The sequence below is a fragment of the Calypte anna genome, chromosome 12, assembly GCF_003957555.1.
Source record: "Calypte anna isolate BGI_N300 chromosome 12, bCalAnn1_v1.p, whole genome shotgun sequence".
Taxonomy (NCBI): domain Eukaryota; kingdom Metazoa; phylum Chordata; class Aves; order Apodiformes; family Trochilidae; genus Calypte; species Calypte anna.
The window spans coordinates 11374870-11390620 of NC_044258.1; the positions used below are offsets into that span (position 1 = coordinate 11374870).

At 38.6% G+C, this 15751-nt stretch overlaps 1 protein-coding gene across 1 annotated transcript in view; it reads right to left on the reverse strand.

Annotated features, from left to right (window-relative positions):
- The window catches only part of UROC1 (urocanate hydratase 1), a 41580-nt gene that overhangs the window by 14161 nt on the left and 11668 nt on the right, over positions 1-15751 (reverse strand). The window contains exons 5-14 of the mRNA XM_008504573.2: positions 14010-14138; positions 13300-13361; positions 12153-12219; positions 11412-11555; positions 8257-8345; positions 7713-7775; positions 6832-7011; positions 5554-5651; positions 5243-5315; positions 3886-4007 (exon numbers count right to left, since the gene is read on the reverse strand). Coding sequence (XP_008502795.2) covers positions 3886-4007; positions 5243-5315; positions 5554-5651; positions 6832-7011; positions 7713-7775; positions 8257-8345; positions 11412-11555; positions 12153-12219; positions 13300-13361; positions 14010-14138 — 1027 coding nt within the window. The remainder of the gene's footprint in view (positions 1-3885; positions 4008-5242; positions 5316-5553; positions 5652-6831; positions 7012-7712; positions 7776-8256; positions 8346-11411; positions 11556-12152; positions 12220-13299; positions 13362-14009; positions 14139-15751) is intronic.

Here is a 15751-nt window from a genome sequence, read left to right on the forward strand (position 1 = left end):
CTTTGAGTCAACCAGCAGAAATTCTCAGAAGCAGCTGGCAGTACATACTTGAGGATAAGTCACACCAGTGCTGGGATATAGATTCTTAGCACAGCAGTTTCTCTGTACTGAATGTCAAGTGTGAATGTTTATATCCCAAGATAAATCTGAGGTCTCTTATCCCACAAACTGAGATATGTTGTCATGCATTACTATGGAGTACAAACCATAGAATAACTTATGGCATAGCTACTTTATGTGCAAATCCACCTCATATCTTTATGTTGTTACCAAAGAAGAAAATTATATATAATGGCTTTATATTCTCCAGCTTCTCCTCATTTATACCTGTGCTGTTCCATCTCAATCAGCCAAACTAAAGAGGAGTAACAATAAAGATATTCAGGCAGACACGTGGTGACCTCAGTACAATCACTTGCCCCCAAAGTCATGGCACCATCTGTGACAAGTGAGTAAAAAAAGGGAGAGGGGGTACGGAATGGGACAGAAGCATTGTCTTATTGTCTTAAATTTGGGGTTTTTTATGGTTATGGCTTTCCACACAGCCTGAGTTTGAGCTCAGATGAGGTTAACAGTGGCTGAAGAATTATTGCCTGTAAGCTTTTTCTCAGCAACAGCACATTACCTTGTCCTGAGAGACATGGTCTGCTACCAGGGTGCAGCTGGCATTTGCCAGCACCAGTTACTTGCTCATGCAATGGAGCTTCAAGTTAGAATCATTACTGCAGATGCCAAGGCAGCATGGCCCCCATAATTTTCCAGATCTCACTCATTTTCAAGGCAAATTATAAGGTACATACAACTTCTGTTTGAAAGTCAGTCTGACTGGAGAAACTGCATGCTGTTAATTTGAAATTGTCTCTGGTAACTGAGTCTTTAGATGCCAGTCTTTCCACTAGGTACTATGTCAACAGATATGCATGAAAAGCTAAAAAAAAAAAAAAAAATAAAGAGGGAAAGGCAAGATACTCATATTTAATTGATGATAAAGGGAAATGTAAAATACGCTCATTCCTGCAGAGGCAGACCTACCACACAGAGCTTAAATGATTCTGAAAAGACTTGTCAGTGCATTAGGGGTTGGCTCCAAGTGATAGCTTCTCAACTCTGCGATGAGGATTAACATGTCAGCTCTTAGCTTCTCGGGGAGTGAAAGATGAAACATCTGCTAATGCTGTCCTAGTGTAGCTTTGTGCTGCCTTAAGCATAAGCTTTAAGGAAGCATCTTCCAGAAGGTGATGGGTAGTATTTACTTAGGTTATTATAGATAAGGGGAGTTTACAGGAGTTACTCTCAAAAACTGAATAGAGAATGAGTTCCTTTCCATTACTTTAAAAAACTTGCTCAGAGAGTACTTACCATATTTTATACTTCCCAGTGCAGAGACTTACAAAAGAGATCTTACTGTCTGTTAAATCTACAGCACAGACCCAGAAGAGACACCAGATGAGAATACTGGCTACAAGGGCATATCTCAGTACAGCACTTCAGTCCCTCCCAGCCAGCTCCAATAAATACTTATCTTCCCTGTCTTAAACTGTGATGTGTCCATAGCTTGATGTCACCAGTTATTCCTGGGGAATCTTCCCTTTTATTTAGTCTTGCTTCCTGCAATTAAAAAAATCTGACAGTTCTTTCTAGAGAGACCTGAACTTTATAGAGTAGCTCCATTTGCTAAACTGATGCCTCTACCTCCTTGCCCCAACAGAAATATTTTGAAGTCAGGCAAGCTACTGTGTTGCTTTTGATATTTCATAGGCTCTTGTACTTATTTAGGGTTTAAAAGATACTAGCAAGCATTGTGTACTCAGAGGAATGGTCTTCACCAACACAGACTGGTTTCCTTTGCTCGTGGGAGATTTGTGCAGTTGTTATGCTTCAGCACAGTCTTAAACTACCACAGAGGTTTAAAATCCAAGTTACACTTCTATCAGCATTGCTGCACCTCTCCTGCAAAGGATGACTTAAAAGCTGAGGCACCTTAGGAGTGGAAAGAGATAATAAAACTACATAGGAGTTTTTCAGAGTTTTTGAGGTTTAAGCACAAAAATTTATCTCCAGAGATTAATTCCAGAGAAGAATGTTTAACACTGGACTCGAGGCCAGGTCAAAAGTTTACACTTGGAATGCAACAGACTTCAGCTCTGTGGAGTTTTCACTCAGCCTTCATAGCAGATTATTTTGTAAAACTCAAAGACAGGTTCAGATTTTACATGTGTATCTGTGTGAGGATAATCAGGGAATCCTGGAATTTGGTCCATGCCCAGGTCCCATAAGAAGTGGACAGCAAGTGGAATACTCAAAGAACTTTAATGCAGGAACAGCTGCAAATTTTTAGATTCTGTTTTCTTTGCTCTTTGGAATCCTATTCCCACTATCTTGCCAGTTTCAACAGCAAATCCAATAATAGCCTTACCCTTAATCTTGTTTTCAGCTGTTAAAAATTTTTAAATGTAATTTTTCATTTGAATTAAGAACACACATGCAAAAGTTCAATATCTGTGGAAGAGACTTCTCTCCCCAGCTTTACATTACTGTCTATATAAACACCCACATACTATAGTACACACAGTCACTGATTCTTTTTTCAATCTTGAGGCAAGATTACTGGAGACTGCAGTACACGGTAGAAAAAATACTGCAAATTTTTGAAGACCAACTAAGCACTGCAGAACTGGATTTCACTCTCCTTTCAATTTAGCCAAGGGATCAGATTTAAAACCATTGAAGTTTCAGTAACCATTGAACAGGGTATGAGTTTCAAGGTCATTGCATTAAATGCATCAGTGCTATGCTCCAGTGAAGATGACTCCTAAGGAAACTTTAGGAGGACAGAACTAAGGACCTTGCAGGATAAGATCTACTGTTCCAGTAATTCATCTCTTGTGAGGAAGAGGAGGCTGGACATCAGCCTTACACTATAGGAATACAACAGGAGTTTTGTTTCAAATGAGACATACCTGACTGTGGTATGTTCTTTTCAGAAATACCACTTAGATCCTCACAATGTTAACTTTTCCAGAACAAATAGGACAGCTTTCAAAAATACCACACTTCTATTCAATGATGTCTTTCATAAAAGAAGCAACAAATACTTCAATATTACCAGATTAAAAGACCATGCTCTCCTCCCCATGTAATATGCTTTGAATTTGTGATCCATTTCCTTCTGATCCCTTCCTTGATTCTGAGAAGCACAAAGCTCCACTCTCTGAAAACAGAAGAGCAGAGGACTTCAGTGCTAGAGGATAATACTCAACTCTTTGAGTCTACCCTTTAGTTACTGTAAAAGTAGACTAAGAATTGGAAAGTACTAGGGCCTTTCACTGCAGCCTTGGAGATAATGATCCATTTTTGTTTTGTCTCAGTTCCCATTCATAAACAGAGGGGAAGAACTAATAGCCCATGCTTGGGGATATGGAAGAGTGAAAGTATAATTCCTATATACTAGAGTAGCATACAAAGACATGCAGGTATTTCAGATTGGTTCCACAAGTGCATAGAAACAGCTGTCAACTTCTGACAAAAAAGTCAGCCCTCAAATTGTAATCACAAATAAATGACACTGGATGGAGCACCACACCCATAAAGCCTGGATTTCCTGCCTCTAATCTGCTTGTTAGCCTCTTAAAAACCTCCTTGGCTTCCAATGTCCCATCCATCAGTTGGGATGAATAACCTCTCCACATCGTGTTTTCACATTTCACATACTGGTTACACTCCTTAACAGGAGTCTGGAGAATACCAAGGTCTCCTGCCCATGTGGAACAGACAAGGGATTGCTTTTTATAGTTACAGCTAAAAACTAACACGTTTCACAACTCAGTTTCATTTTCTCCCCTCTAAAAGCTCTCCCAGTGATGGGGGCATGGGATGGTACCTTACCTCCCTGACGTATTGTGTCTCCCAGCACAGACATGGCAATTGAGTCAGTGGCAGCAAGGTCCTGTGGGTCACCTGAGGTACAAACCCAGCGGAATGGCCCAAATCCCAGGGAAAAAATGTCCCTGGGAAGAGAACATGTTTCATTAAGAGATAGTTGAAATTCTTCCCTTATTTATCCTGGCTGCTAGCAGTGCTTTTCTTTCATTAGCTGGAGACGGAAGAATTTGAAACATTTTAAATGAACTAATCTAAACAGAAGCATTGAGGACCATTAATTAAGAAATTAAACAGTGATGTTTCATGCAGCCATGGGCTGGTGTATAAAAATATGGTCAGGCTGGAATTTTGGTAGGAATGTTGGACACTTCAATCAAACAAGTGCATCATCAGATAAATGGCAATTTTTCTTTGGTTTCATCAAATATACTCTCCCTGCTGCCTGCTCTCTTTATCCTTAGCCCAGGATAACTCCAATTGCATCTGCACTACAAGAAAAGTGTAAGTCCTGAACAAGTGCTTGCACCCAGACTCATTTGCTATCCACATTTTTTACACATAATAGTAAGACACACTTAAATGAATTCCAGAATGTAATCTGCTTGGTGCCTTGCTCCATGTTAAAGCTCTTATTCACATTATATAGGCAAGTTAAGCATGAGTCAAAGGCAAAAAGTGTTATAAAATCCTCTCCTTCAACAGATGTCCTGAGCTCAGTTTTTTCTACAAGCAGAATGCACAGCTTAGGTAAGAGGTAAAGTTTGAGGCAGTGACTTGGCTATTCTTTTGAGCAGAGCTGCTTAAGAAAAAGTGATGCAACAAAAGAGAAAATGCAGCTATTCATGTAAGGGAGTGAAGAGTTTTGATTTGGCAGTGGTTTTGCTTACTGGTCACTCGTTTGGTGTCTGCTTTCATAGGATCTTCTAATTCTATACAGAATAAAGCTTTACACCAAATTATCAAGGCATTGCCTTTCGGGAAAAAATATAAGCAAAACCTGTGCTGTCAGAGTTTACTTATGTTATTCACATCCATGTCCCTCCAGACTTGGCTGCTCTTTTCTGCTGTACAGAGTTACCCCCTGCATTTTCCTAAGAAAGCCAGTAGGAAACATGAGCTTGACACTTAGAGCTAACAGGACATCTTCCTAAACCACTCTGGGCATTACTACAGAATGGAAATAAATAAGACTAATTCTGGAACAACACCTGGGAGTTCAATTTTCCTACTGCTACTGTTGGCTTAATCATTTACAGTACAGTGCAAGATGTGCACTAAGTTAAATTTCTGTTGTACTCTCCCCCTGTACAAAGGGAGTCACAAGGCACTCGAATGCTTTATTAAAAGTTTCCCAACATACCCCATGATGTGCTGAACATAGGAAGGATATCGAAATTCTGTCTTATTGGCTCCTCTTTTCTCAACATCAGCACCTATGGAATAATTTTAATAGTCAGTGGCTTGATGAAGAAAAATGTAAAGCAGATTGCACATGGGTTCCCAGAAGGCTCTACTTCAATCACAGGGAAGGTCAGGAGTCTCAGAGAAGGAGAGAGAGACTAAAGAGTAAGCACAGCACAGTGGCCAGCCATATCTTATCAAAAGATATAGCTGTGAAGACACATACAAGATTGCCATTGTTACCACTGAACAACTCCAGGGTCTACTCACCAGCCCTTTGAGCTTCCAAAAGAAAAGCATTTCCATAATCCCAAAAAAACATCCCCTTATCAGCTAGTCTGTTAATAGCAGCCACATGTCTCCTTAGACTGAAATAAAGAAAAAAAAATCATTCCTGATATCAATAAAATATTTAAAAGAATAATATCATGAACTCACTAGACATGAGAGTAGGGGGAGGCAGATGAAACTGAAAGATAGAGAGAAATTCAGACATAAATCCATAGTATATCAACTGTGATGCTTTCAGTTTCTGTAGCACCTTTTATCCCCAAATTCTGAAGTGATTTACAGTCTTTAAGAGAATATCATTAATAAGCAGAGGGAGTTGTGTCTTTCAAAGAAATGTAGCCAGTTCTGAGCCTCTTAGAACTCTAGAGAGGTAAATCAATGCCTAAAAAATGAAACTGGATTTTTTAAGGTCATAATTAGGTTGTTAGAAATTAGTCCCTCCCAGAAATTTATCATTCTGACATTTTTGTCTCAGAGTAGTATGATAATGAAGAAACAGGAAAGGTCCTTGTAGGTCCTTCATCCAAACTCACATAGATTATATGCCCATATTCTACAGTCCACTGGAAAAAGGTCTCCAGGAGAACTATTCAAGGTGAAAAAAAACCAGAGCAGAAGCCATAAAGCCAACTGAGAGCAACAGTGGAGCTTGCTGACCTCATTTCACCATTCTTTATTCTGAATTGCTACACTGATAACATTTCAATTTGATTTGCAAACCTGTAAATCAGGAGTAGCTCCCCAAAATCAAGATATCAAACAGAAATTACAGCTGCAGCAATCTGGGAGGAGTGATGGGCTAAGACTGTCCACCTTTTATATCTTTCCCAAGAAAATGTTGCTGGCCACAGCTGAAAGCACAGCTGGAAGCCTGAGTGGACTTTCTAGCTCACCCATTGGTTATTTTATGCTATATTCACTGATCCTAAAACAACTAGTAGACTATGTGGAATTGAACTTTTCTCAGATTTCTAAAACCTAATGCAGTTTAGGAATTTATAGAAGTGAAATAAATCACTACTCTTCATCTCTCTGGTCTTGTAACACTAGAAACTACTCCTAAAACATTGGGTAAGTGATGTCTGCCAGACTTGGAGTAACAGCTGTATCAGTCAGGAGTTATTAGTTCTGTAGCTCTACTTCAGATTTCCACTGAAATATCAACAAACAGAAACTTCTTGCAAGAAAGACAAGGATCTGATCACCTGCAGAGCAACTAGATGTAAAGGTTAAAAACAGGTACACCAAGACTTTCACCTCTCTTGTACCAGCGTCCGGAACTTCCCTGGATTGGTGGATAGAAGCTTCTTTGCTTCCTCAAATCCAAGCTGTACAGGGTAGTATCCCCCCCTGAATGGGTTATGGCACGAAGTTTGGTCAGAGCCCAGATCAACCAGGAGCTCTCCTGTTGTGTCCAACTCCTGTACCAGCCTTTCCCTGTGGAAGACAGTGAGTGGAGTTTTCAAACAGAAGCTCTCATTTCCCACTCTAGACCCTCTTTCAAGTGAACTTCTTCCATCCCAAGAGGTTTTACACAGTAGCATAATGTCTTTGGCAGGCTAAGTGTTTGTTTTAGCAACCAGGAGATGGGCAATGATGGTGAAAAGGATTTAGATTCAATTTTTATACCTCACATTTACCCTTGCAGGAATGGTGACAGATGATTCAGATACCACAGTGACAAACCAGTCATACTGGTCAGTCTCAGCCCCTGGTATTACGGAGTGACAGCAAGGTTTACCATTGGATAAAGCCTCAAGAGTGCCAGAATTTCTATACATCATCTGATTATTTCGGTTCAGTCAATACCTCAATACTTCCATACTTGACTGAAGTCAAAGACATTTTCTTGCTCTCCAGTTAGTGAAAGGTCAGAAGGATAAGGATAAATAATTTCTTCATCCCAGGAAGAATCTTAGAGATTTCTTCTCCTGAGAAATTCATTGTTTCAAAAGAGAAGGAGAAGATGCATAGGGTATAAAGACCCCTCTTTTGACAATACAGTTTTTCACAAGCATCTAGAGTGATGAACTCAGCACTAGGTTTAATTCCTCTTCTCTTTCAAGTTTGGGGAATAATTCCAGGCTGACTAGCAAGCAAGGGCATTAATATATCAATTATCCATACACACTACTCACCATAAATCTACCACATTCCCATGGTAACCCAAACTTAGGGCAATTTTATTCTTTCTTGCCTCTCTAGAATGGAACAAAAAGGTTGGTTGAAAAAAAAGTACCTCAGGTAATTATATTTTGCAATGTGCAAATCACACAGAGTAAAATCCAGAAAAAAAGTCTATATGTGGCTTCCAACACCCATCTAGGCAACAAATCTTTCCACCTTTATGTAATTGTTCATCACTGATTCCAGAGATCTTGAGTGATGCCTGAGATGTAACTATTTGTAATTGCTCTGTGAATATTCATGAAACTGAATGAAGACACATTTAACATAAATAAATGATATGAAGCATTACTAGTGGCTTGCAGTAAGCCTTGGCAGTCACTAATAATGACTACTGCTGTTCAGAAGGATGGATTCCCATCCAAAAGCAGACCCAGAATAAGAAGTGTCCCTCAATCCCTTCTGTATGCACTCTGAAAAGGTACAATGCAGAAGGATGTGAAGTGAGGGTTCAGAAGCAGAGAGAAACTCACAGAATTATGCTGCAATTCATACCTCAGACGAGCAATGCAATGGTCCAGGTTGTTCGAGATTTCCATCAGCCACCCCTGATTGTGACGTTTCAAAAGTGCTGCTTCATCAACCTAAAAGAAACAGCAAGGATCTTAAAACTCCTATTTCCCCTAGCCTGTCACTTCTAGCTTTAATTTTTCTACTAGCCTGCAAGAAAAAAGTGGTAAGGAAGTAAAGGGAATAGTCCTGCCTCGGCAGTCAGAGTGATTGTTTAAATACTTACTTTCCCCACTGATTTTTTTTTTTTTTTTTTTTACACCCTCTGATCTCTTTTACTCCAGACTCAAAACAAGAAACCCAGACTTTTCACACATCATTTCCCAAAATATTTTACAAACTAAAAATTACCTTTAAAATTGTACAAGAGGTAATATTTTCCCAATAATTTCAATGTCTTGTGTCTTTTGATGAGTACATTGAAAAAATAACCCCCCCAAAATGTTTCAAATATATTTTTCAAACCTGACTATTCTCTGTGAAAACAAAATTTCTATTTAATTAAAGAAATATTTTCTTCCATCAGCTCAGAAATAGACATTTCTGCCAGACTAGCCCAGACAAAGCAATGGCTTGTGGAATAAAGCTGACCATCACTTGTGTTCTCAAATACTGGTTACAATTCTCAACCAAATATGGAAAAGAGAAGAGGAAAGAATTTTCTTGTCCCAGCTGGTTAATCCCTCTGAAAAAATGGAATGGATAAAAACAAAACTGCATCTTTAATTTCCTCTTGTTTGAACTTTGAAGCTCCAAAGAAGCTCAGCCCCATATCTCTCTTCTGGGCTTGGCTGTGAGTCAGTGTGTATATGCATAAGAGATGTGGATAAAAAATAAAAAAGAACAGACAAACTGTGGAAGCTTTAGCACAGATTCCATATTAATGGATCAGTGTACAGACTTCTGCATCATTAATACTTTTACAATGAGCTATCAGTGGCAAAAGTAGCAAAGTAGCAAAATTCATTAATTTTCTGTCAGAAGACAATTTTCTGTGGTATCAGTGGATTTAAACAGCCAGGTAGTGTGTGGCCGTAAGAACTCACAACCTGAGTATCCCCTAGGATTTCATTAAAGCCTTTTTACTTATCTATAATCAACCCCATGATTTTCATTCTCTTATTTCTCATTAACAAGGTATTTATATGTAAATTAAATAAATTCTGTATTCTGGAGTCGCTTGAATACCAGGAAACCTTTTCTCATGGTAAGAATAATTAGGAAGGAAACCTTCCATCATTTCCCACATCAGCAATAAAAACTATCCTTCCAAAACCTCAGATGATGACAATTTCTGTGTCAATACCAATGAAATTATTTAATAAAGTCAGGTGCCATGGCAAACAGCTTCTTTGGGAGTAATTTAAATCAGCACAGGAGGAAAGATATTAAACGGTCTGTATGAATTACAGGAATTGGGTTCATTTAAAACTCAGCATAGCACAGATTGCATCTAATTAAATCTGCTACCACCTCCTACATATTTTACTTCAGCCCTCTCTGACAGTTTTCGCCTTTTCCCGACTTGCCAGCACATTGAGGAAATCTGACTTCCTTTGAGGTACACTTCAAAGATATGCTCATTTCTTAATCAGCATCTCAGTAATTTAACAAATTTCACAAAGATGATGAGCTGATGTCACTTCTAGGCTAACCCCAGAGAGCTCTCCCTGTCCCTCCACACAATTATTTCATAAAATTACAATCTGCTTCATGTCAAACAGAAGAGGTGAACAACCTGCACCATTAATCCCTTCTGTCTGAGCTTCGGAAGCCTTGGCTGATAAAATGACATCTCTTGCACAATTCATTGATGTAATTTGCATAAATAGTTCCTCAAATAAATAATATGTACCTATATAAAGCTCTCCATGTGTGCTCTTGAGACTCATTTCCAACAAAGACCATCTCACAGGAGATAAAAACCAGCCAATATTTAGTCTCCTGAACAAAATCATTTGCAGCCATAGAGATGAAAAGGACAAAGGACTGCTGTGAATGGCATTCACTGAAATCTTTCTTTTGTATTCTAGCATTTGACAGACCACAATGACAGAGTAGAAGTCTGAATAAAGATAATGAATTCAACAATTTATTCAATAATAAATTGAATACATTTATTTCATCTGCAGGAAGTGTCAGATGAAGTATCAAATACATGGAAGTCTTGTGCTAAGAAAAACTTTTGCACCATCATTGTAAAACAGATGCAACCCGAGCCTGCCGTGAATAAGACCTGAGCTAACCAGCACTAGCCATGTGGCAGCCTGACCCCTTACATTTTGAAGTTTAATTATAATTCCCATTAGTCAGATTGCATTGTCACCTTTCTCATTGCAGCAAGTGAGATACCCACAGCAGAGATCTGCCTGGTAATTGTCTCTATAAATTACTTTGGCTGAGAGGGCTAAGATCCCATTTCTTAAAAATCTGTCTTATTCTGCAGCAGTAACAAGAGATCATCACTTGCAACAAAAGAGCTCAATGCACTTTTGTCAGTTCTGTATCTGATCCACCAGGAATGTTTCCCTAGTGTCCTAAATTCAAAGGTAGTCATGAGGAAAGAAATGGATGGAAATGTTTATTGTTTCTCAATAGTCAATATCATTAAAGATATTCACTATCATTTTCACAGAACTGCAGAGCAACATTTTCTGCTAAGAACTGTTGCAGTGTTTCTGCAGTCCATCCTTCCATCTGATTTATTAGAACAGAGCCCTATGATAAGCATATTAGCTGAAAAATGCAGGTGTTAGGAGTTTCTAATGTTACTTTTATCATTTACATTACATTTCACTTAAAATTTACAGGCATAAATGCTTATCAAAGTTATGATGTAGGTGTTCTGCATTACACAGGATGCTTAAGAATATCTGTCAGCATCATTCTGCATTATTTGTGAATCAATCACAGGAAGTTACATTCCATATCCTTCCAGTCTAACCCAGAGAGTGAACAAATAGTGGAACAGCAGCGAAAAACGTACAGCAATGAAAAGGACTGACAGATCTTAGAAAAGAGTAACTTTTTTGAGTTTAGCTCCTCAGAGTTACTTGTGGAACATGTCAGGCGAGGAGAATGAGGATTCTGATTCAGCACATGAAGGAGGGAAGAAAGAATGAAAGAAACCTTGCACTCACCTCTGCAATGATCCCCACACACCCAGCAATGACTGCAGCCTTTGCTTGAGCCCCACTCATCCCTCCAAGACCAGAAGTAACAAAAACCTTTCCAGACAGATCTTCTGCCTTCAGGTAGCGACGTCCTGCATTGAGCACAGTGAGCTGCAGACAACACAACCCAGCAATGAGCAGGAGCTTTTTTGTCTGGGGTCTCAGAAATTTCAAAATCATCAACCCTTTGCAAATAGAGCTTGAAACTCAGGGGTCATTGGGACCATGAAACTGTTTTAATCTTTTAAGAAGAAAGCATTTTACAAAGAGATACAATTAAACCATCTGTTCTATTTAATTCTCCCACCATGAAAGAAAACAGAATAATCACTGGTTTTCAACATGCTGCTCTTGGGGTGTAGAGACTTCCTTGGGATGGTTGCAAAAGACAGGTAAGGAAAATAGCTAAAAAAGGTTTTGTCTATCACATTTGGTTAATTCATATTTCAATTATTGTAACTAGATATGAACTGAGATTGAGACTTCGATGGCAGATTCCTTCAGGTCTGTGTTTCACATGAGATGCCATGGACTATCTGAGTGGAAAGACAAATTTTTAAGGTGTGGGCAATGAGAATTTCTTCAGTAAGAAGAACACCCTCTCACAGCAATCCAATGCACTCCAGTCCCCAGCCACTGCAGGAGATACCCTCCCTCCAAAAGGTATTGACAGAGACCTGTCCACAAAAGGTATCAACAGTTTCTTACCACAGTCCCATGGACTATTCCCTGAGGCCCAATGTAGCAGTAGCTCCCTGCAGTCATCTGGCCATACCTAGCAATAGCAACAAACAGTGACACCAAATGAAATGACACCAGCCTGAAATGAATTTTGAATGTCTACATATTTTTACAGTATTAAAAAAAAAAAATAATAATAAAAAAAATTATAATCTCTGAACCTCAATTTTTTTATTAAGGATCTGCTATTATCAGAAACAAAATTTAGTTGAGTGTCTTCATTAGCAATGCACCAACATGTTTTCAGAGGAGCATTTATATCATTAAATTGAGTTTAAAAATGCATGGATCACAAAACTGACTGTAAATTTGTCTTGGCATTTAGCACAGTGATTAGGACATAAGGACACTCCTTTTCATCTTGTTTGCATCTTTAGGCCATCATGCTTTCACTCATTCATGCTTTTAAATCCCACAGTCACTTTTGAAGTTATCAGCCCAAAATGGTTGTCCACATTCCTATGAAATACCCAGGAATGTGGCAATAGATATTATCTATTCATGCTCTTTATTTATTATTTACTTATTTATTTATTATTTACTTATTCCGGCTTCCTTGTCTTTACACACCCAGCTCTTCAATGGTTTTATTCTCTCCATGGTACACAATAAAATAATGATCCTCAGCTCATCAAGAAGTTCATCAGAAACAAGCATATAAATGATAATTGAGAAACAAAAACAAAACAAAAGAAAAAAACACACACAAAAAAGTTAACTTATTACTTTGCTACTTCAAAGCCTTCTCAGTGTAAAGGAATGTTTCATAGTTGTGTTTTCTGTAGGTTGCAAAACAAGTACAGCCAAGTGGAACTAGCCAGTGCTATAAGTAGGTTATGATTAAGGCATCAGGCTATAATTCATCCAAGTCTCACACATAAACCAAATACTAATCCTAGCAGACCTCAATTGCATCCTTATATACGTGGCTGAACATAACTCAGCTTCCTAAGTAATTTCACTTCAGTGTTCATTAATGCTTTGTGGCATCAGAACTTAATGCAGCACAGGTAAAATCTATCTGATTGAAAAATTTTAACTATCAACTGTTTAAAGTCTAAATTGCATTTTAGTTACATATTTGGTATATTATAATGGCGAGATATCTTCTTACATTGTTACTCCCAAAGCAAACATCTTTTCATATTCATCTCTGGTGGAATAGTTGGGAATTACCTAGGAAGACAATCAAAAGAAAATCCACATTAGTAAATTAGAGATTTAAGCAGATCTTTTTATCAACTTACATTTCTCTAACTATGATCACACATCTAGAAAAAAAGTGGAAAAATAGAAGGAGTATTTCAGGTGTTTTATTTCATGTATTCTCCTTTTAGGAAACAAATATGTCTGATTTTTCTGCCACTGTGACTGTCACCCACAGGAAAGCAGCTCTCCAGCCACAAAATAGCCTGCAGGGAGATAGATATTGCCTGGCTCAAAAGACCAGCAGTGAACCACTCTGTTCACTTGTGCAGCTTTCCTTCCAAGAAAAGCAGTCCAGATATCTGAGCAGCTGATTAATAATCATCTTTTTGTCTACTGAGTGCTTTTAAATCTTCCAAACTGTTTTGGTCAAGAACATGGACATCTTGGGCTCAGTCAGAACAGAATCTGTCTAATAGGACAGGAATTGTTCCTTCCATCACTGCAGATCTGAACACTCGAATCCAGAGCAGCTGCACTGCAATAAATGCTGCAGAATTTGGACCCCAGATTCTCCTGTGTGTTGTTGTAGGTTCAGGTGGTACAATTAATATTTTAATTTAGAGAACACTTTAAATTGAAGAGGAGAAGAAGAGAAAAGAAGATGCTAATACCTACCATGCCATTAGTAATGATTAATCGAGGAGCTTGCTTGTGGCTGGGAAAGAGTCCCAGAGGATGTCCACTGTACAGTACCAGTGTTTGCTCTTCAGTCATCTCTGACAAATAGTGCATTACCAACCAGAACTAGAAGGAAAAGCAAGGAAAGTGAGGGAATCTGTTTGCATCTTACATTTACATTTACATTTCTTTGTGAAGCTGCTAAACTGTGAGTATAGAGACATAATTTCATCTTTTTGCACTGAAAGGTACAACTAATAAGGGAAAAGCAAAACTCTAGCTAAAATTACAAGCCTGCAGACAACAAAATTGTTAAGTTAGTTCTGGACGTGGTTCTTTCTTTGAAAATTATTCAGAAGAAAGCAAAGATCTGCATGGATGATATAAACCAAACTGAAGCTTTCACTAGAAATTTTGCAATGACTGATTTAAAAAAAAGCCTCTTGTTTTCAAGCCACAAACAGAACAAAATGTTCTGTCATAACTGAATCATTCATGTGATTGCTACTCTAAGTAAGCAAAACCAAAGAGGTTTTGTTTATCCTGCTGTGAAACAACTGCAGGTCAAGCAGTCTCATCAAGCTCTGACTTGGATGAGAACAAGAGAAAACAGAGTATTTTTTACTTTGGCAGTGCATCGACTTCACCTTGCAGCCCAGCATCCACCTAAGGGATGTCAGTCCAGTAAAAGCTGCTACACAAACTCCTGGCACTGCTCACATCAGAAATGCTGTAAAACTCATGTAATTAACAGGCTTTAGTTATCTGGCATTTACTAATTAATACACAGAATAAAGAAATGGTATGCCTTGCCTTTATTTTAAAAGGTCAGAACAGTTTTGCCTCAAAAGCTTCCTAAGAGGGAATGCCTTTATCAGCTTAGGTAACTGAAGCACGAGATTTCTTTCAGCCACAAATGAAAAAAAACACAGTTAAACTGGGAAGCAAACCCAGGCCACTCAGTCTCATGCCACAATGAGGAATCCATTCCTGTCCCCCAGTAATTTTATTTACAACTTAATTTTGCTTGGATCTTTTAAAAAACAGGAGGCCAGATTCAGATAAAAACATAACAAGATGCACACATTATATTTCAAGGCAGAAGCTGACTCCTTAAATCAGCTTTTGCTTAAGTAAGCTACAAAATTAAAAAATCAAAACCTTCCCAGGCATTGGGAGTGATGCTGCCTTTCAGAGTGATGTAGCTTTGTACCTGTGCTGTTTCTGTTCTGCACTGCAAAACTCAATGCCACATCCCCAGCCATCCCCACTCAGTGGCCTTGGGGCAGACCAAAATCTGCAGGGATGATGTGCAATAACCACATATGCACCTGTGCACAGACCCTCAGGACAGTGGTTCCTTACATGTTCCACCTGCCACCACACATCTGTGGTTCCTTACATGTTCCTCCTGCCACCACACATCTGTGGAGCATTCAGACACAGAGCACTTTTGGTTTATTTCTTGAGAGAATAAACTGAGTTCATCATATAAAACATAAGCCTAAGCCTGTTGCTGACGCCATAGACCTACATTGCAGTTGCATGTTGCAGTATTTGGATTCTAGCAAGTGTATTTATTACCATTTTTGATAGGGAAGAACAGAGGTTATACAACCACACATGAAACATCCAAGCTCTAACTTTAGACAGGCTTTTACCCACCTGCCATTATTCTTATAAGATAAGGAATAATGTTGCTAGGAAAGATAGTAAAGTGCACTATGATGTGGCCAGAT